This window comes from Momordica charantia, assembly GCF_013281855.1.
Source record: "Momordica charantia cultivar OHB3-1 chromosome 8 unlocalized genomic scaffold, Mcharantia_2.0 BLBB01000008.1, whole genome shotgun sequence".
NCBI lineage: Eukaryota > Viridiplantae > Streptophyta > Magnoliopsida > Cucurbitales > Cucurbitaceae > Momordica > Momordica charantia.
Window position 1 is genome coordinate 6175572 of NW_028275166.1, and position 21823 is coordinate 6197394.

The following is a 21823-nucleotide window of genomic DNA, read 5'->3' on the forward strand; positions in this document are numbered from 1 at the left end:
CCAAAACACAGAAAATTCTACGCTGACCAGAAACAAAAAGCCCCCAAAATCCTCTGTAAATGGGCTGCTGAAAAATCCCAACATCCATTTTTTGGATCAAATCAGATACTTTTTTTTTTTTTTCAAACTTCGTTGATTCTGGGTTTTATTTATTCTGTTTTTGCAAAAATTCCCACTTCACAAAATCTAACCTTTTAAATTTTAATTATTTCGCTGTAAATTACTGCACAAATATTAACTTTATCTCCGATCGCCTTCTTCCTCTTGAGGGTCTCGAAATTTTCTGATAGAGTTTTTGAAATTTTCAGGTTTCAAATCTTTTGTAAAGTGCAGCAATGGAGGCGGTTCTGATTCCATTTTCTGCTGAGCAATCTCGCAGTATGAAAACCCAAAACTTCCCTCCGATCACCGTCCACCGCGGCGGTCTTCTCAACTTCCCTCCGCCGGGCGTCGCGTTTTACTGCCGCCGCCAGCAGCCGCCTCTCCTCCCTTTTCCCCACCGTCCATTGCCCCCGCCGCCGTGCAGGCAAAGGGGTACCCCCAAATCCAGAGACCAATCTCTTACCCCAAAGAAATCAAAATCAAAAACAAAATCAACTAAACGAAGTAGAGAACCGCCAGCGGCGAAATCGGGGGCGGAAATTGTGATCGTTGATTCGACGAATCGGCTGGGGCCGGAGCCGAGCCATGTTCCTAAAGATTTATGGAAAGTTTTAGGATTAGGATGCTCCGGTGAGCGGCGTTTGGGGGGGACGACGGCCGCGGCGGCGGAGATGGAGTTTTCGGGGTCGGCGTTCAGCGTTTCGCCGCCTCCGAGCAGTGTGCCGCTTCCCAAGTTCTCTGTGAGGCGGGAGGTGGGCTGTAATGTGGAGGCTGCCGGAGTAGATGCCGGAGCCACCGACAATCTCCGGCGACTTTTGCGCCTCCGATGAGTGTCGGTTCTTTTGGTTGAATACTTTTTACTTTGTGGGGTTTGATTTTAAAAGTGTAATACAATTTCAATTTGTTTTGTGATCACCACCTGGGTTTTTTTGAAATGGGGTCGCACAAAGCAGAAACAGAAGTAGAACAGAAATCTCCACTTCCTTTTTTTTTTTTTTTGGTTATAAGGAGATTGCTGTCTGTTTTTTTAGTGTGTGAATTGTGATTAGATTTTGAAGGTCAAGCAAGACAAATCAACAAAGAACATGATTCCTTCCTTATTTTTCCTCTCAATTTACTTACGGAAGCGGGTTTGGTCGGTTAACATAAGCTAAGCTAAGGAGAGATTCTCGAGAACTATTAGTAGAGTGCTAGTAGAGCGTCCAAGAGCAGCTCTAGTTCTCAATCTTAGATCTTATGTATAGGTAAGATCATGACAGGAGGAACTTCAATTATATCCTCCAATTGCTTCTAATGGAATTTTAAAAACATCAATTTTGTACGAACTTGTTAAATATAAAATTGAAATGTTTAGATATAAAATTGAATAAAGTTCATAAACATTGGAAAATATAGAAAGTAACGTATAAAATTTAAAGTTTAGGGAATGTTATTTTTTAAGTAATGGCAATGATGATTTTAAAGTACAATAAAAAACTTAGCCTTACATTTTATCATTTATAGAGTTGTAACAATGCCCTTTTGGATATAACAAGACATTTAAAGAATGAACTCCACAACTTTCTAATATTAAAGTAGTAATGGTGGGTTGACAGTATAATGATGTTTACTTAAGAGCATAATTGATCAAATTAATGTTTGAGACATTAGAATGCTAACACAAAAATGACATGTACTCCTTCCCTTTGAGGTTGGACTTTCAAATCTCCGTAACCTATATTTGTCGTACTTAAAAGACGAGACTACATCGGAGCTATCCTAATCATTTCATAGATGATGATTATCATAAAACATAGAAGGATCAATTCTCTCTGGTCTGATGATGGCACTTGGTGCAGGTATAAAAGGTGGTCTGCCCTTCATCAGCCGATCTCATCTGCAGAAATTGAAACCACACTCGCACTCAGTACTCTATTTAATGGGAGACAGAAAGAAAGACTAAAGGGCAGGCATTAGAGTCTTTTTATGCCTATAAAGTACCTGTCTGCTCTCAAACCAAGCTTCATCATTCCCACATTTTTCACATCTCCTCCTTTCCTGTTAAAGCATGACACAGCCTGATATTAGTGGATCCTTACACATCTCAAGAGGCAAAATATCATATCATAGACTTCTTTCTCCCAATTACCTTTGATAGCTGCACTTTCTCTTCATCAATTAATGAAATCCCCAACTGCTTTCTAATTTCCTGCAAATTATTACACAAGGATTTCCAGATTATGAGATTTCTTGGATGTCTAACAATCAAATAGAAGGGAGGCATATCAAAGCTTAGATCATTGAAACTTGCATACAATAAAAGGGATGTTTGGCTCCGTGGTTTTCCAAGGCTAGAGTCTTGGGTTTCGACAATATCCATCTACTCCCCCAAACCTACCTCCTCGCACAATTTTTATTAAATCCACCCCCCCCCCCCAAAAAAAAATAAAAGAAAAAATTTACAGATATGAGGTGGGGGTTGAAGTCAAGGTCTTTTTTTTACGCCCCAATATGAATTTTCCTGTTCAGGTTGGGGTTATCGATTTGGCCTAGCCTAGTGAACATTTACGGATTCCTTAGCTGAACCCATAATTGAGATGGGTACATCTAGAGACGATCCTCTAGCAAATATCACATGTGTAGCAGAAATTTTCAGAGTATGTTAACAGATCATTTGCTTAAGTTCAAAGAGATCGCCTATGACATGCGTAGTAGCAGAGGGGAAGATGTCATAGACCTACAAATAGAACAAGCATCGGGAAAATTTTTATTATTTAAAAGGCATACCTCAGCAGTAACTGTGTAACTTATTTCTCTACCGATGATCTCTGAAATAAGCCGCACAAAGGTTAGAGATGTCTACTAAAGAAGTGCACAAAATATTTGAACAAAATTTCTCACACTGAATTTTGTACAAGTATAAACTCAAAGATAAGAACAATGTAAAGGATTAAATTTCAATTCTTTCAATTTTAATACATCAAGAGAATATAAGATGCATGCTTCTTTCTACTAACTGTTGGTGCATGAAGCTATCAAAGCAAGTTAACTTCCTGAAGAAATTCTAAAATGATTTGATGTACCACAAACTTCAAAGAGTAGAAGAATAACATAGAGGGAGCTCATAATCCAACACTTGCTGACCCTTGACTAACCCGCCCAATGGTTTGGTGTGTTTCATATTTTTATTGAGTTCGATATTTTTCACTCTCTGCTCAGCTGTCCTGTTACTAGTTCCACATACACCGCAATACCTTCACGTAAATATGTAATTGTATTAAAGAAACATTTGATTCTATCAATAAAATCTGTTACTTGCGTGGAATCTTTATCGCCACATGTACCTTAATTCTACCATCTTCTATCAGTTTCCTTCAATCCTCTGGTAGAGTATTCATCAATGCCTCAAATCATATCCTTACAAGATCTGCTGTTTCAACAGGGGGATGCTAAATACTTGTGCGTCTGAATTTACTTTAAGGAAACGTTCAGCAAGTAATTTTGACTCTCTCTCTCTACCATAATTCTCCTATAATTGCAGTATTACATACTGCTTCTTCTCCTATTTTCTCTACTCATGTTCCACTGTTACTTTCTTTCTTTTAAACAAAGACTATACTAATAAAAAAATGCACGCAAATGATGGGAGGAGATGAGACATTAATCCACTCAAAAGACCTGCTTGCAGAAAACTACCCTAATTGGCTTGAATTACAAAAAAAAAAAGGCAGATAAAAGGAATAGGAAAAGGGTGGATTCTTTCCCTGGGTTGGTGGTTCATGCGAACAAAGGATAACAAATCTCTAATTGTGATCAGTTCTAGAACCATTTCCTCTTGCTTTTGCTATTCAATTCTAGAACCACATCCTCCCTCCCTATTAGTATCAACACCAACTTCCTTATGATCACCTTTTGGGGGCATTCACATTTCACTCACTAGAGAGAAAATCTTATGGTTGCAGTTTATAAGAGCTTTCTTTTGAAAGCTTCGGCTAGAAAGAAATAGATACATCTTCAACATGATGAGAAAATCTTTTGGGCATTTTTTGGTTAACCTCACCTTTGTAGCTCTTACTTGGTTGCAAACTATATGCTTCGTTTTATAGTTATAATCTAAGCACTGTGTGTCATTTGGAAGAGTCTATAAAACACGGACACGGCAAAAAAGGAGGAGTGTCTGTGTCGGACACGTGTCGGACACGGATACGTCCGGACACGCTCCGGACACGTGTCCGACACGCAATTTAAAGTATTCGAATATTAAATTTTTTATTTTAATTTTAGACACGTGGGGACACGTTTTGGACACGGGAGGGACACGCCAGATAAAAAAATATTGTTTCCTTAGCCCAATTTTGGAAGTCCAAGAAGTTTGGCTGAAATCTCAAAAACTTAAACTACAAAAAAAAAAAAACCCTAAAACGCTACCTAGTGACCCACCCTTCTGTTTGTGTGAGTTAAATTAAATAAGCTCTATTCTTACTTCCTTTTTTCCCTAATTTCATATGAATTAAACTGGAGTAGAATATGTTTTACTAAATTAGGATGACAACTTCGACCCAATAATCAAATTCAAATCTTTCTCTAGGATTTTTTTTGGTGGATTACATTTACTATTTTTATGCTTTTTAGTGGGTACATCTTCAACCCAATAAATTTACTTGACATTTATGTTTTTTAGCGAAGTATATTTAGCATTTTTATGTTAAATTTACCTATATCCTAAAAAAATAATAAATTAATAACGTATCCCCAGCGTGTCCATGTCCTAGTTTTTTAGAAATTGACGTATTGTCGTGTCCTGTCGTGTCCATGTCCGTGTCTCGTGTCCGTGTCCGTGCTTCTTAGGGAAGAGTTTTCCTATAATATGCCTTTGCTTGGATTGATGTTTTCTACTAAAACACCAGCACCTAGAAGTTTATGCAGGTAGGTGAACGCATTTTCTTTTGGGTTAAGAAAATATATTAAGAGGAACGAAAGGGAACAGGCAGCCTAAAGACAGAGTAGAGGCAACCCTGCTGCAACCAAGCTAATACAAAAATAAATAAATAAAGGCTCCCAGTCAATGTTTATGAAAAGAAAAGTGTGGTTCGCAAAAAAAAAAAAAAAAAAAAAAAAAAAAAAAAAAAAAAAGTGCAAGGCATCCAGGTTGTGAAACGTAAAAAGTCAAAAATTTTTCAAAAAAACTCCATGAGGAGCAAATTCAAGGCGAACTCAGATCCTTTCAATACATCTTCAACCCTTCCCTTCTCCTATGGGCTTGGATATTAGTATGAAACCAAACATGTAAACTCTATAAATATTAAATGGGGGAGGAAACAACATTACAACAATTTGATGTTTAAGACTAACTACTTTGAAACCACATTGAATCATCATTAGAACTAAAAGCTTAAAACTAATAGGTTGCAAAAGCTTAATTGCAAAGCTCTGACTCCCGGTTATCAAAAAAAAAAAAATGCACATTCATTTTAGTTCTTGCAACATGTTTTAAAAACTTTCCTCTCCTTGTTTTGCGAGTTCATTTTTTTTAACAAAATCGTTTCACCTACCAAAAGAGAGAGAACTTAAAGGGTACACCAATAGAAACCCAAAAACAAAACAGACTCCACAAATCCTACAAACTTCTGAATCAAAACTTTTATCATTCCTCTCGACCCAAAGCACCCACAAAATAGCTCAAACCCCATTCATTCACCCAATAATCCTTGCCTTCTTGAAAGGATGCACACGTTCTATAAGAAAAAAGACGTCCATAGTCCATAAAAAGCATGCACAAATAATTATTCTTGGGGTTGTGAAGAAAACACCAGCTAAGGACCATAGGTGGTCTTCAAAGTTTTTCCCAACATCTGTAAGCAACTTCGTCACTGAACTGATGATTCTGATTCTGGAAAAGTTTTCTCGTACATACACTGATACACTAGCTCAAATTGGAATCTTTGTTGCAATTTATTTGTACTGTTACCAGCCAGGATCAACGTCCAAACGAAGAATTTGACCTACTTGGGTAATCTCTTCTTCCATATATCTTTTGCGATGAAACAATTACAGAGCTCATCCATGGTAGGGACTAGGGAGAAAGGTGAAATAAGATTCGGAAGGAATCAATCTAGAGTTTCCAAGGTCCATCTTTTACTAGTTTGAGAAATAATCTTTCAAAATAAGGAATGACTCAGCCTATTCATTCATCCACAGACCAGTTAGCTGCCTTCTGAATCTGAAGTTCGAAACGTCAAAACCACAGCAGTCTACCATACTAAGCCTTTCTGAAAGAACCACCCAAAATCAGTCTTTGGAGGATAACTCGTAGTGGTACTTTATCTTCCATGGCTTATTTTGGAGTCCTGTCTCTACAGCTGGTGCTCTCATCCCGCAGGCTTTTATTTAGCATAAAGTTCAAAGGGCTATTTCCTGTCTTGGCGAGCAAAGCCACGGACCTAGATGGCTTCTCCTTAGAATTCATCACAATGTCGTGGGATTTTTTTCTCAAGCATGATATCATGTCAACATTCCAAGCTTCTTTAAGAAATGAAATTGTTAATGTGATTATAAGCAAGACTTATATTGCCCTTATGGCTAATGAGGATAACGCCAAGTGAAAGACAATAGACCCAATGACCCATAAGCCTAACTATAAGCCCTTATAAGAATCTTGTTGAAGTTTTTGCTAACAGGATCAGAACTGACCACCCTAGAACGATCTCAAAATTTCAGCTGGCTTTTGTTGAAAATTTCCAAATTATAGACTTGATCCTTATGGTTAATGAGTTGGGCAGAGGTGGAGAACGTGAATTGAAGGATGTCTCTTCTCCATGGACTTCTGGGTTCTTTTTTGAATAGCAAAGCTAGATGAAAGGTTTTGGCTACAAAAGGTTACATCAAAGGGATCATCTTTCTTCGTTTCTTTTTGTCTCATCCGTAGATGGCCTAAGCCACTTATTGACCAGAGCTATGGCAGTAAACTTAGTGGAAAGTTTTCTACATCCATCGATGGTCCTTTTTGAACTTTCATTCGTCCTAATGGAAGAAGGTTGTTCATCATAACAATATTAGTCAACTTACCCATGCTTTGATTTAAACTAAGGTACCAAAGAAAACATAGCTAACCTTCATCAAATAAACTTTTTAAAAGAAAGTGATTAGCTACTCAAGTTGAACACTCAAAGGAGAAGATGGTGGAAATTCCCTTATCGAAACTCTCCTAACTACACAAGGAATTCTTTAAATTTATATTGATAGATTGAAGAAAAAACATCTTGCACGACCCGGAGACAATTCTTTTCTACTAGTAGAAACATTAATCATTAAAGAATAGAGACTCGTGATAAAAGCTGAAAATCAAAATGATGCCTTTCACATTTTTACTAATTAAGTAGATAAACAGGAAGGAAAAATCCACTGCACAACATAATGTAGTAAGATCAAATAAAATGAGTGTAATTATTGCAAGGTATACAACTTGAGCACTCATTTATCCAAGTAATTTGTGATTGAATGTTTCAGATATCCAAAATGAAAAACTAAAAGTAAATAGCTAAAGAAAGGTATGTCCACCTTTTGCACTACGCCTGGACTTGCACAAAGGACACTCAACATATTTCGTTGAGCTGAAAGATAGCATAGTCCCACACAAGTTGCAAAACAAGAAGTCGTGTCCACGAGAATAAGCCATAAATTGCCCTTGCTGCTTCTCTGAGTGCTTCAAACTAACAATGTCACACATAAAAAAGATAAAAGTAAGAATAACTAGAAATTTAGAAGAAATTCAAATTACAACACATATGAGATTAAAACAATGCTAAAACTTAAAAGTAAAGAAAGGTGAGCTTCATAAGGTTGGTCGAATTGTGATAGCAAAAGGGGAGATTGGTGAACCGAGTTCCCAAACCAAAACAGGCCGTAGAAGAAGTGAACGGGAAGAACAATAACTGGAGGAAACTAACAAAGTAATAGGAGAAACTGGCGCTTCATCTAGATAGTCATTAATCTAAGACAGCAATGAAAAAGAATGAGGAACCTCAGATCCCCAATAAACCACAACGAACATAATCTCTCAAAAAAGTTCAGATGTGTTATTCAGATATCAAATAATTTGCAGTGGGAACCTCAAGCGGCCATCTCACATCAAGAGGAAAACTCAATTTAATCAGTTTAATAAGCTCAAACTGGTCCACCTATCATCCATATATACTCAAGATTCCTGCAAAGTTTATTGAAGTCGGTGGCTATTTCCAGTCAAAGACAGCTGAACTCTTCTCTAAGTACCTTGCAATACTTGGGAGGAGCTATGGATCAATAATCGACCCCCCTCCTCGCAGTTTCAGAAATTGTTGAGCCCAAAGCTCGTTGAAATGGAGAAACTTAATATTAAGGAAATCTTGGCAATGCGGAGAGGGAGTAGATTGCCCTTGCCCTCGATGAAAACGATGATGGTTTCGTTCTATTCCTCACAAGAACCAAAGAAGGTCGAGTTTTGTAAGCTTGAATCCTCTGGGAAGGGAACAACACTGTGAATTGGTTCGGTCGGCTCATACATTTCTAGGACCGAACCGAACCGAACCGCTCGGAAATATTGGCCGGAGGGAAACGCTCCATCTTGCCTAGTCGGCCCATCGATTTTTCATTTTGAAAGCCAAAGCCCCAATCAAAATATCTCAACCGATTTCAGAAGACATTGAGGGAGAGAACGAAGATGGTTGACTATTTACCGAATGAAGACTCGTCGTAGAGAGATGGAGTGAAAAGTTCAGCGAGCGGCGGCGGCGGTGGTGGCGGTGGCGGTGGCGGCGGCGGCGGCGCTGGCGAAGGAGCAAGTGACGAGCGGCGAGGGAGGTGGAGACTGGGGAGGGGGATTGAAAAATCGCAGCCGCTGGGCGAGAAACTGCAATGAGGTTTTTTTCTTTTTCTTTTTTCTGGTTTTCCTTCCTAACACTATTATTTTCGAAAATGCCACTCATTGGACTGGGCCTCCTACGCAGGCCTTTTTTAATATACTCATGTTTTCTTTTTCTTTTTTTACGGAGTATGTAATTAATATTAAATAATTGGTTTTTTTTTTTAAATACAACTGTGGGGTGGAGATCAAACTCACTATGTCCGTTGAAGTATGCTGGTTTTGACAAATAATTGATTTTTTTAATACAATGAGGGTATTAAATAATGGGTTAGATTATATTTTGGTATCTATAATTTTTTTGTCCAATTTTAATTCTTGAACTTTTCGAAATATTTATTTTGGGCTATGAACTTCTAGATATTTGTCTATTTTAGTTGTTAACTATTGAAATCTATATTCTAGACAACGAGAGACTATAAATTAGAATTGTTTTGTCAAAGGCATTTACCCCTTCCACTTTTGATAGATAATCGTAATAAGTGAAATTACCATGTTAAGTTTTAATCGAAGCGAGTCCAAAGAAGCAACGTGGGTCAAATGACCTAAGTCAAGTTGACATGTCCACTCCCGACTTGACTCAATCAAGGCAGCTCGAATCGCGAGTTACGTTTTTACTTTTTATATTTTTAACTGTCTTTCTTAAAGATCACAATGCGTCTAGGTGTTCATTGTTTATGACATTGCATAATCCAAATACTGCATGGCAATAATAAAATATAAAGGTTAATATTGTAAAATATGGTAAATGCGTGAGGTATTAAATTAAATACCTTTTATATTCCGCTATTATTTTTTTATTAATCTAGTAAAATTACTACTTTTTCTTAATACAATATGTGGGTTGGAGGATCGAACTCAAAACCTGGTAGTTCGAGGTAAAACTATCACTTGAATTTTGGTCTAGTAAGTTTAATATTTAATTATGACTTTTTGTAATAGTCAAAGAGTTTCAGTTTACTGTACTAAAAAAATTTAGTTGATGAGTGACTAAATGTAATATAATATCTCAAGAGTTTTTTTTTTTCTTTTTTTCTTTTCCTCCGGGAAAGCATGATATGAAATATGATATCTTACAGTTGATAATATTTTTTTGTGTGTAATTTTCACAATTTTTTATATTGGCCAATTATTAAGAAATTATGTGGGCAAGAAAATTATTCGGACTTAATTTAGCAAGTTTGAAATGAATTTTCTTTTATTTATTCTTAACTAAGGTCTGACATAATTGTGAAATCACATTATTTTGGATAAAAAGATATTGCATGGCAGATTGATTTCTATTTGGCATTAAAATGACTTTAAAATTTAAAACGAACATTTCAAACACGGATCATAGACACACTCGAATATCTAAGGATGTTAAATTCTAATTTTGTCCCATGTTAAAGTATTTATTAATCTAAGTTTTTTTTTTTTGTGAGTACAAACAAGATGAACTACAGCGTATAAAGGCCTTTGAACGATATAGACTCGTCGTCTTTGGCCTTATAAATTATAAAACATCACAATAAAATAAATGAACAAATGAATAACCTCACAAATCTCTGATATTATAATTGGTAATATATATCTTTTTTTATTAGTATAATATGTGAGGGTGGAGATCAAAATTCACAATTTTTTTATTAAAAATATATGTCATTATCACTAAGTTATATTCGTTTTGATTGGTAATATATATCTTAATCTTCAATTATGTTAAATTGAGTGTACGAAACAAAAAAGCATTATTTTGCACTGGTATGTGGAAATGATTTGAGAAATATATATTGTTCTAAAAAATTTTTTGAGAAATATATATAAGGATAAGTGAGAGAGAGCCGAAAGTATAAAGTGAAACATTATTATATAATTTATTATTGTCACGTCTATTTGTCTTTGGCTATATTGGCATTTGGCAAACAAAAAATCCCCCAGACCGAATCTAGAGACCAAAAAAAAAAATATTTTAATTTCACAACTGTGTGGAAATTGGAAAATGGTATTTAGAAAATGAAAAAAAAAAGGAAGAAAATAGAAAGGCATGTGGGGATCCCGAATTCCGAAGCGCCGTTTGGTGAATCTCGTGAGTGATTCCCCGCAATCAGTGGGATTCAATATAACATAATATATTATTATATTCGTGGTTAAAAAACAAAAAAAAAAGAAATTATATTATTATATTCCCTTCCTTTACTCATTATTGTCTCTTCATTCTCTTTCCCGTGTCCTTTTCACTATCTTCACATGATTCGTTATCCTCTCCAACTATATATTCAAATTTTGATTTTGATACTATTTTGATTCAGACTTTGGTTTGTTTTAGGTAAGGTTAAAAATGTCGAAGTCTTGATTTTACGAACATGTCGATATCGATGGATATTTCGAGAAAAATAATGAAATTGTGGAAGTTGATGAAAATTTTTTGAATTAGCAAATAAAACTTAAATTGTAGTTTCATTAGCATATAATTGATCACCTTTAATTAAGAATATGACAATTTTACTTATGAAAATGTCGACGTCGATGGAAATATCAAAAAAAGATTGATGGAAATTATTTGAATACGTAGAGTATACTTTAATTGTAAACTGATTCATTAGGAAATGAGATAATTACTGACTTCATTTCCAAACCCATTTCTAAATTCTAATTAACTCGTACCTTTTTACTTTTTACCTACCTCTCTTTTCAAATTTGAATTTACACATTTTTCAAACACATTTTCAAATCAATGATCAATCCAACTTTTCAATTAAATTTAAACAACTACCAAACACATCTCTAATTCACTCAAATTATTCTCACTTTATTTTACCTTTTTAATTTTTACCTAATTTGAATTTATATATTTCAATATTTCACATATATTGTTCAATTGTGTAACTAAGGACTAGATTGGATTAGAAATTATCAATAAACCAAATTACGAATCTTATTATTTATACATTTTATAGTATTAAAATGCGAATGTTGCATTAAACAGACTAAGATTACAATAATTGAGGTTGTGAGAAATTATAGATTGTAGTGGCATAGTAGGAAGAAGACGAAAATAAAATAACCTTAAAAAACGGCATGTCGACATATCGATGACATGGGGAGAAAATCGACTTTTCCCCCTGTCGAGCGACATATCGTTGACTTTTTGAACCTTGGCTTTACATTTATGTAGTTATTATTATTTTTTTTTGTATATTTTTAATTGTATGAGAGTGAAAATTTGAAGTGTCTGGACTAAATTAGCTAGGTTTAAATTGGCGTTATTTTGATTATATTATAACTATATTTTGCATCGTTAATTTTGATATTAAATTTAACTTGGGCTTGATTTAACTTGGGAATGTTAGGCTCATAAAAGAGAAGATCTTAGGTATATAAGTGAAGAATACAATTTCCATAATAATGAGATATTTTGAGTGATACCAAAATCAAAATCGTGAGGACTTATGTCCAAAGTGAATCATATCATACTATAAAACTGTGGAGGGTGCTCCCTTGTCTGTAACAATAATAAAAATGAAAGTTTTTCAACCCGATATTTCCCTTTCATATAGTTTCCTATTTGTATTTCTCTTTTTCTCCATCATATATATTAAGTTTCATTTTACATTTTTGACAACAGTACCTATGTTTGAAAGTATTTTTTCTGTAAAAAGATACTTATTTAAATTCAATTATTTGGTTAAAATTATAAGTTTATTCATTGACCAATTTTAGGACATATAGTATACCTAATACGTATCTAAAATTAAAAAAAAAAAGAAAACTATCAAATAGAAAAGCCCTAGCCTATTGAATATAAATTCCAAATATTAGGCTCCAAAGAATAAAAAAATAATAATAAATAAAAATTTTGAATTTATATCTAATAAGTCTATAAATTTTTAAAAGGTTGAAAAGTCTCGAGTCAATTGTATATAAAATTAAAAGTTTATAGACTTGTTAGACATTGACCAAATAAACTTATAATTGAACCAATATATTTTAATGTATTTTAGCTATGCTTTCATATACTTTGATATTTGTAAGTTTGTTAATTGTAAAAATTAACTTTGTCAATGCAATTTAGTTTATTAATTTTAATGGTTAATGTCATTAATGAGTAATACTAAATATAATAAGGGCTACATATATTAAAATCGTCATAATCTTTTATATATTTATTAATTTACCCCTCAATATGTGGAAATTTCTCAAATTATTTATAATTATATTTGAGTTCTCTTTTTCTATAATTTTATTTTGAGAAAGATATTAACTTCGTACATTTTTTAAGATTTGATTTAAGTTAAATGAAAACTTAAGGTTAAATTAACTTGAAAAGGTCAACCAAACAAAAGGTGAAGATGTTTTGATGCTATATTTTTCTTACTTTAAAGACATTTTCATATTTTAGCTAAAAGGAAAACAATATTTAGAGAACTAATTTTTGTTAAGACTATTTCTAAAATTAGGTTAAAAAGCAAATAAATTGAAAATAAACAAAGCACAGAGCAAAATAAAAAAAAATGAAATTTGGAATATTAATTAAGCATGAGATGACAACTTGAACGTAGTTCAAATGGTTAAGATAGTTGGGATCTAGTGTGACATGTTCTCTTGGCAGCAACGTGGTATCTCGTTCATTGTCATTTGGTGGAACTGGCTAAGGCCACAAGCTCTTAGCATTGGTTTCTCCTTGGCGGTGGAACATGTGTTTTCAACCTCTTCAAGTCAAGATTGACAGCTCCTAGTGCTTTTCTCTTTTGGATCAATATTCTGACGATATATCTGAGGTGGATCTCCTCCTTATTGATATTTGTAGGTGGTGTCTCCAGTTGACTTCTTTCGGCTCCAGTTTCACTTTTCACCAAGGGAATGGTGCAGCTCACCAATTGACTCGCCTTGCCTTAACCTAGTGGTTGGATCGTGCTTGGATTGAAGATTTTCTCGAATTGTTTTTGTTGATCGTTCTTTTAATGTTCCTTAATTTTTGTTTTTTGTTGTTTTTGCCTTAAAAAAAGAAAAAACTACAATATTTCTTTTATTGAGGACAAAAAAATCAATGATTGGTTTGAGGTTGATATAAAATATGCCCTAAAAATCATTTTTGACCGTCATCATGCTTTCATTGAAGTAACGATCTAGTCTTTGAACTTTAATTTCTAACAATTCAATTACTATACTTTCAAATTTATAACAAATTAGTCCATACACTTTATCGTGTAATAATTTAGTCTTTATAATTTAAAATTTGATAACAATTTAATCCGGATGGCCAAAATGTATTTATAAACTACAAACACTAAATCATTACACTAATTAAAAATGATATTTAATTTTTATGAGATTTCTTTAAGGTTGAAGCTGAATTCTTACAAATTTTTAACCACAGTGATTAAATTATTGCATATAAAGTTTATCTGAACAAAAATATTTTTTAACTTAAAGTATAATAATTAAAACGTTTAGATTAGAGCAAGGCACGTCTATTATATGACTTCAAGAATGGTTGCTGGCCACGTTCCATTAATTTCTTGATAATCACAATAATAATTCTTGATAATACTTTATAAATTATAGATTATTGGATCAGAATAAAAAATGAGGATAAAATATTTGAATATGGACTTATAAGGAGGAATAACCTACTTAATTGCTCAAATTAGTAATGGTTTACTATTTTCATTTCTAAAAAATAAAATATAATTATATTTCATTTTACCTCTGTAAACATTTTCTCTATCGTAATAAAAAATTCATTAGATAGCATAAATTTAATATACGTCTCAAAAATATGTTGTAACTTTTCATTTTATTTCAAAGACTTTTTTTTTTGTTTTATATTAAAATTATATTTGCTTAGGTAAAATTTCAATATTTGTGTCATATTTGAAAATATATATTTATTTTATGTTGTTTTTTAAAGTCTAAAATTTCATTAAACCGTGGTAAAAAATATTACATCAAATAATATTTTATGTAATTTTTAAAACAAAAAGTATAATTTCACATACAATTTTTTTTAGTACAAATTTCACATACAATTATTAAGAGTAGAGACCTCGAATTAATTTAAAGATAAAATTAAAATTTATACATGATACTTTAAAATTTATTATATATATATATATATATATAATGAAAAAATTATTTATATGCAGAAGTCACAATTTAGACCATAATAAGATGGGGTCTACTGTGCCGTCTTTTAATTAGCACCAACAACCAATTTTGAAGATTTAATGGTTGTTTATAAATTAAACTTGGTCTATTTTGTCAAAGCGAGCTCATTGATAATTGATATATATCTTCAAATCAAGAAAGTTTGAGTTCGACCTCCACGCCTACATATTGAAAAAAAAAACTTATCTATTTTTTTTTTTAGCATTCAACGTCCAATGTAATCAATAGTTCCAATTTTAAGTTAAAGTATAAGCTTACTTCAACTTTTAATTTAATCCTAAAATTCTGATTGTACATTGAAAAATATTATATTAGAAATAAACTAGAATTCAAACTTTCACCTCATGAAATGAAATGAGAAATTAATATTTGAATATTTTTATATTGGTACTTTTCATTTTAATCCTAAAATTTTAACTAATTGATATTTTTTTAGTACAACATAAGAGATGAGAGATTAGTATGAATATTATACATAATATATATTTATATAAATATATAGCCAACATGAGTATGGATACTAGTATCATCCATGTGAAAAAATAAAGAAAAATACAAGTTACACATGTTCAACAGTTAGATAAGAGCCTTTATAATATATAAAAAGTAAAAGGTCAATATTTTAAAAGAGGAATCATTCTATATTTTTTTTATACGTGATAACTTATATGCATTTTGACTAATCTCATAGATAACCGCTCAATTTTATCACATTTATTTTTTTGAGTACAACAATATATTGGGTGGAGATTCAAACCCATAACCCATTTTTAAGAGAAAAAAGATTTGAATATCTAATCTTCAAGAAGGTAAGTAGTGTCTTGACCGGATCTTGCAACATTTGATTGGTAGAGCAACTCGTAGGATATTAAATATTAGAAACCTATGTACAATGGTTTTACCCCACACCATAGTATAAATTTTTGAGCATTTATCCGCTCGAGTAAATACATAAAGAAAAGGAAAATATTTATTATATATAAAGAAAAAAGAAAGAAAAAGGAAAAAAAAAGGGAAAGTGGGTGTTTGTGGTAGAAGGGGGGAAGTGGTATAGGTGGCAGAAGCTCCGGTAGGGGGGCGAGCGCTTGAACCGCACTTGTTTCTTTTCCCCATTTCTAATTCTCCATTTCTTCTTTCTCTCTCTCTCACATCCCATTTTCTCTCTCTCTCTGCTCCCCCAATTTGGGATCTCTCCATTCAAGAACAATCCAGATCTCCCACTCTCTTTCCGGACCCTAATGGAGTACTGTTGATTCTCTCCGCCGGCCCTCATGAGCCACGGATTCTGACCAACCACCACAAACCACCCACCCATTCTACTTCGGGGCCACGGAGATCTGCTGCTTCGCCCAAACGAGGAGATGAGTGCGTCCAGGTTTATAAAGTGCGTAACGGTTGGTGATGGTGCTGTTGGTAAAACCTGTATGTTGATTTCATATACGAGCAACACCTTCCCCACGGTGATGCTTCTTCTCCTCATTTTTTTAGGTTTTTTTGGATTTGGGTTTCATTTCGATTTGATAGTTCTTCTCGCTTCTTCGCGGGTTTTGATGCGATCTTGTGGAAGAACCAAGGAAACAAGGGACTGATAATAATCTGCGCTATTTTCTAGGATACATTCTTGATAGTACACCTTATTTCGTTGCTTCTCTAATTGTTCATCGCATGATTTCAACGGATTGGATTTATGGATTTCTTTTTCTAGAAGATTGTTGTCTCTTTTATGTTCCTTTTGAAGGAGTGTAAATTGTAATAGAGATTGGGAGATAAACCATTTTTAATCAAATGGGAAAATTTTGTATGGTTGCCTGACATGTGTGGGCTTTTGGGTAATATTGCATCAAATGGTCGTTCAAATCACGAATTAGCTATCCTTGAAGAGTTAAAATTTTATTCCTTTGACCTTAACTCAGGATTTGACTTTTTCCCCCTTGAATCTCTCTCTTCTCATGACTATGTCCAACCGAATGAATACTTAAAACTTTTGAATGTCATTGTTTGTAATGTGGAGGTTCTGAGATCTTAATCCAAGGTTTTTTTTTCTTTTTTTTTTTTAAGTTGTAAGTGTATATTTTTTCAAAAAGTTGACCAAGTATTCATTAGGCTCCAGAATTTGTTAGTCTTTACTCCATGGATGACACTTTTGGCTTCCTATAATCTCCCCTTATCACCTTCATTTCTAATTTCAGCACATATGGACCTTTTTGATCTGCAGGACTACGTGCCTACCGTTTTTGACAATTTCAGTGCCAATGTTGTGGTTGATGGGAGCACTGTCAATCTAGGATTATGGGATACTGCTGGTAACCACATACTGAGAGTTCTAATTTCTCCACCTACTAACTAAGTTCAGTGTGTTTCATGTTTAAACGGAATTGAACATCACTCCTTTGAACAGGTCAAGAGGATTACAATAGATTAAGACCACTGAGTTATCGAGGTGCTGATGTTTTTATTCTTGCTTTCTCTCTCATAAGCAAGGCCAGCTATGAAAATGTTGCTAAGAAGGTAGCATATGCTGTTGATGGAGTCGATTATTACCTCATTTTCTGGATACACATTGTATATGCAAAAAGTATTACCTTTGCTGATAAAACTTTTTTACATTGTCCTCACAGTGGATTCCTGAATTGAGACATTATGCACCTGGTGTTCCAATAGTTCTTGTTGGAACTAAACTTGGTAAGGATTATTTATTCATTTTCAAGTCAGCTTGTGTTTGCATGTGGCGGTTAAGCACTTAATCTGGTGCTTAAGTAGAGCGATGTATCGGGAAGAGTAATGGGTTAATCCTGATCTTCAACACATAAATCTCTGATAGATATCTTTTCTTCACTTATGAGATGTATGCATCCGTACAGTAGTTCTTTATATTCAAAGAATTTTTTCTCAGTTTACTGAAACTTATCTCATTATTACATAACTGCCCAGTGTTTTATTTTTTCCCTTTCTTGTGTGTTGTCTGTGTCGCACACTTGTTGAAAGTAGCAGTTCATAATATGAAGTTCCTTTTGCATCATCTTCAAGTTTATTCTATTTTTCCCTATTAATTCATTCTCAACAACTTGCAATTACCGAGTAGAAGAACAATCACCTGACAGTAGTTCATTCTCAGATCTTCGGGATGACAAGCAGTTCTTTGAAAACCACCCTGGTGCAGTGCCTATTACCACTGTTCAGGTAAATAACTAGATAAACATCCGCTGAAGTGGATGTACAAAGGATTTTGGTTAATTTTGCTGTTCTTTGCTGAAGGGAGAGGAGTTGAGAAAAGTAATCGGGGCCCCAGCATACATTGAGTGTAGTTCAAAAACTCAGCAGGCATGACAACTATCTGTTCTTGTCTTACACTGCCCCCATTTCGTATCTCTGCATATGTTATTCAAGGAATTTATTTTGATGGTTTGTTGCAGAATGTGAAAGGGGTGTTCGATGCAGCCATTAAAGTGGTGCTCCAGCCGCCAAAGTCAAAGAAGAAGAAGAAGAAGTCACAGGGTGTCTGTTCCGTATTATGATCAAGGAAGAATATGCTTTGCTCGTGCCGGAAGAACGACTTCTCATATGTACTCGCCTTTTTCTCAGCATATCTTTAATCCGTGTCATCCCAAGGAAGCGGCGAATGACGGGATCGTATCATCATCATCGTATACGGCCCCAGGCTGACATTCCAAGATGCAAATAGAACAGTGATGATGTTTGTTTCTTATTTTGCAATCAGTTTGTTAGTAATGACCAACATTGCTAACCCCCCCAATTTGTCTGTTTGAATTGTTCATGTATTAATGAGATACCTAAAAGAACTGCTCCCTGGGCATGAACATGGTTTAGTTCTCGTAACGTATATTGTCTAATTCCATTCACATCATCATCTTGTCTCTCACTCCACTATCTAAATCTAATAACTGCAGATTTAATTAGGAAAGTTAATTCAGGCATCAAATACATTGAAACAAACAAAGATCTTTTAACCGACTTTTTAAAATTTATTGAAGTTTATGTCCACTAAATTAAGGCAAAGATGATGATACTGATGATACTTTTCTTTAGTTGCATAAAAACCATTTTGAAGAGAGCGCAATTTGACAACCCTGCAAAATCGTTCTGCTGTAAATTTAGTTTGGAAGGGTAGATCCCTAAATGATGAAGATAGATAATTTTTAGTCAACATTAATGTTGTAAGATTAAAATGAACCATTGAAACATAGTCTCCTTAAAAGGTGCTGACATTCTTTTTAATGTGAAGAATAATAATCAACAACAAAATGCATGATTTATCATGATGCACTTGATCAGTGCCCACAAAATTGAACAAAATTGAATATCATTTATATTGATCCTAAAACAATGCCAAGGAAGAAGATTTCCAACAGGCGCTCTGTACAACGTTAACTCTTTAGAGTAAAGAATTCTAAATCAAAATGGGATCGTGTAAGGCAATGAATAGACATCAGCATCTGGCAGATACTGTCCTCTCGGCCACAGACTGGAACTTCGGCAGCTGGGAACCGGACTGAAAGCTTTGTTGGTGGTTGCCTTCGTGGTTTGTCCATCCTGCTTTCTTGTCCCAAAGAGCCATTCTTCATCGTCCATTTGTTGCTCCAACTGAAGCGGGGGTGGAATCCACTTCTCAAACAGAGCTTCATATTCGGATTCTGCAGGACTTCTGGTGCGAGTAGGGAATGGCACAACATTACCCTGCGGACGAATGTCCTTGACAGCATGAACTGAACGAGAATGATCTTTGATCCGAGGTTTAGGAGGAGCCTCCTCAACAGCTACAACTGTGTTAGAATTGGTGAAGCAAGGTTTTTGCTGATTGGGTCCACAGCTATTTTCATCCCTCTTCTGATCAACACAATCATAGCGTCCAGATGTAGAACACGTCTGTTGTGTATCAGCTGAGGAATCCTCTTGGTTGCTCAGTGAAGAAGCCAGCTTAATCCGGATGATTTTTCCTGTTGGTGATCAATAACACATATTAGAGTTTGTTCACGTGCTTGCTTATTTCATAAAAGAGCCTATCATCAATAAAGAGAACCCACCAGGTTTAGAATCTTCATTAGGCTGTAATTTAGCATCCCTTTTCCTCTTGTGGTTGATCTGAGTTCCGTCAGACAAATAGCCAGGGCTCTGAGGCCATACTGGTTGTCCATGCTCCTCAGTAAGGCCACTCTTTTCTAATTGTTCCGCTTCAACTTTGGTTCCCTTTAGACGGTCCTCGGCTTGTTTAGCGCATTCCTTTTGTTTCTGATCATTCAAGTCACAGCTACAAGAAGATTTCTCTTTACGTTCTTTTCTTCTCTGTTTCTTTTCCTTACTCTTCTCACTCCTCTCTTTCCTGTGCTTACTTTTCTCTTTCTTCCTATCATGCTTGCTCTGTTGTCTTTCAGATTGGAGCTATAACGCACCAGAATAACCATTTCAAAAAGAGCAGACGACGCAAGCACCAAACAGATCAACCATGGCCAAACTCATAAAATGCAACCCTTCAAAAGAAGAGCTATTTCTATTGTACAGAAGAATTATTATCTGGACTCAGATAATCAGAGTCAAGCAGCAAATTCTTTCATTCACAGCATGTATTCATATGCCTAAGTATATCAAAAGGAAAAAAAAAGTTTGTGTGGAATATCATTGCAAAACGTTCGTCTTTATCATATTACCGAAAACCCTAAACCTATTCGTTTTAAAACTTGCAAAAAAATCCCGATTTAAGAAGCCATCCAGTTAAAACAACAGGTTATGAGTTAGAAAATACTTATAAAACCAAGATTTTCCCATGACCAATAAAACATAAAGAAACAATAAGTTTCAAATGTTTACAAAATCGTTCCTGCTTACGAAGACGGAACATCCATAAAAGATCCAAGGATCCATTGTGAACGACATGCAACTAACAGACTCCCAACCCACTATACACTCGAGCCCTCAAAGATCTCTTATTCCTTGACACACAAAGAAGAACAGACCTAAATCTACACTCCCAAACAATCCAATATCCAGATCCCTATTATCATGTCCAAAACTCAGAACCCTCGCCAATCGAAACAAGAAAATCCTCTTCCACTCTCTCCTATATCCTCTCTCTGGGTAAATCCCATAAAAATTACAAGAACAGCCATTCCTGATTATACATACCCCATCCAAAAAGTTACAAATTCCAAAAAGATCTCGCAATCAATTGGAATCAGAACACAATTGAATCCAGCATACATTATCATCATCAAACCAAATAGCTCAAACAAACCTTAATCGATTCGATCAAGGCCGCCTCGGTCCTAGCCACCTTCCCCGCGTAACCAGGAGGTGGGTAAGGAAAGCAACGAGACATCTGTGTCTATTAAGATGGGGAAGAAGGATTCGGCTGATGAGAGATTTGAGAGAGAAAAAAAAGCCCTTTGGATTACAGAAAAAATCAAAACAAAAAGACGATCGCGATGAAAACCCTAGCGGAGAAAGAAGACGATTTCTTCGAAGTAGGCGGCAAATCAGAAAACCTAAAAGCCTCTTACGCGGCTTCTAAATGGGGGGAACCTCACTATTTATAGAGCCGATCGACCGACTTTCGACTCTAAAATTCCTATTTTACCCTTTTACGCCTTTAATTGGAAATTTATTATTATTAGTTTTTATCTAAGTCGATCTCACTTTGAATTTTGAATTTCATCCGGTTTCCACTATGATCAAATGGTAAAA

General features: G+C 34.6%; 4 protein-coding genes across 5 annotated transcripts; 2 read left to right on the top strand and 2 right to left on the bottom strand.

The window, feature by feature from the left end:
- LOC148209437 (uncharacterized) lies at positions 1 to 1202 on the top strand. Its single transcript, XM_088127726.1, has one exon. The coding sequence runs from the start codon at positions 336 to 338 to the stop codon at positions 930 to 932; it is 597 nt and encodes a 198-aa protein (XP_087983852.1). The 5' UTR covers positions 1 to 335; the 3' UTR covers positions 933 to 1202.
- A 438-nt stretch (positions 1203 to 1640) lies between these two features.
- LOC111014043 (uncharacterized) lies at positions 1641 to 8991 on the bottom strand. 2 transcript variants are annotated; one of them, XM_022288645.2, is made up of 6 exons: positions 8793 to 8991; positions 7639 to 7790; positions 2869 to 2909; positions 2231 to 2290; positions 2083 to 2139; positions 1641 to 1978 (listed from the first exon to the last, which is right to left on the bottom strand). In XM_022288645.2, the coding sequence occupies exons 2-6, from the start codon at positions 7754 to 7756 to the stop codon at positions 1904 to 1906; spliced, it is 351 nt and encodes a 116-aa protein (XP_022144337.1). In that variant the 5' UTR covers positions 7757 to 7790; positions 8793 to 8991; the 3' UTR covers positions 1641 to 1903. The 2 variants fall into 2 exon arrangements, with proteins under 2 accessions (XP_022144337.1, XP_022144336.1); XM_022288644.2 differs by lacking the exon at positions 8793 to 8991 and adding an exon at positions 8350 to 8768.
- Positions 8992 to 16152: 7161 nt separating this feature from the next.
- LOC111013998 (rac-like GTP-binding protein RHO1) lies at positions 16153 to 18992 on the top strand. The gene is made up of 7 exons (XM_022288584.2): positions 16153 to 16587; positions 17343 to 17430; positions 17526 to 17635; positions 17746 to 17809; positions 18243 to 18307; positions 18383 to 18448; positions 18541 to 18992. Exons 1-7 carry the CDS (start codon positions 16489 to 16491, stop codon positions 18640 to 18642), a joined length of 594 nt encoding a protein of 197 aa, XP_022144276.1. The 5' UTR covers positions 16153 to 16488; the 3' UTR covers positions 18643 to 18992.
- A 439-nt stretch (positions 18993 to 19431) lies between these two features.
- Positions 19432 to 21650, bottom strand: LOC111013996 (DNA ligase-like protein). Its single transcript, XM_022288580.2, has 3 exons — positions 21375 to 21650; positions 20170 to 20524; positions 19432 to 20082 (listed from the first exon to the last, which is right to left on the bottom strand). The coding sequence occupies exons 1-3, from the start codon at positions 21456 to 21458 to the stop codon at positions 19541 to 19543; spliced, it is 981 nt and encodes a 326-aa protein (XP_022144272.1). The 5' UTR covers positions 21459 to 21650; the 3' UTR covers positions 19432 to 19540.
- Between the last annotated feature and the right edge of the window lie 173 nt (positions 21651 to 21823).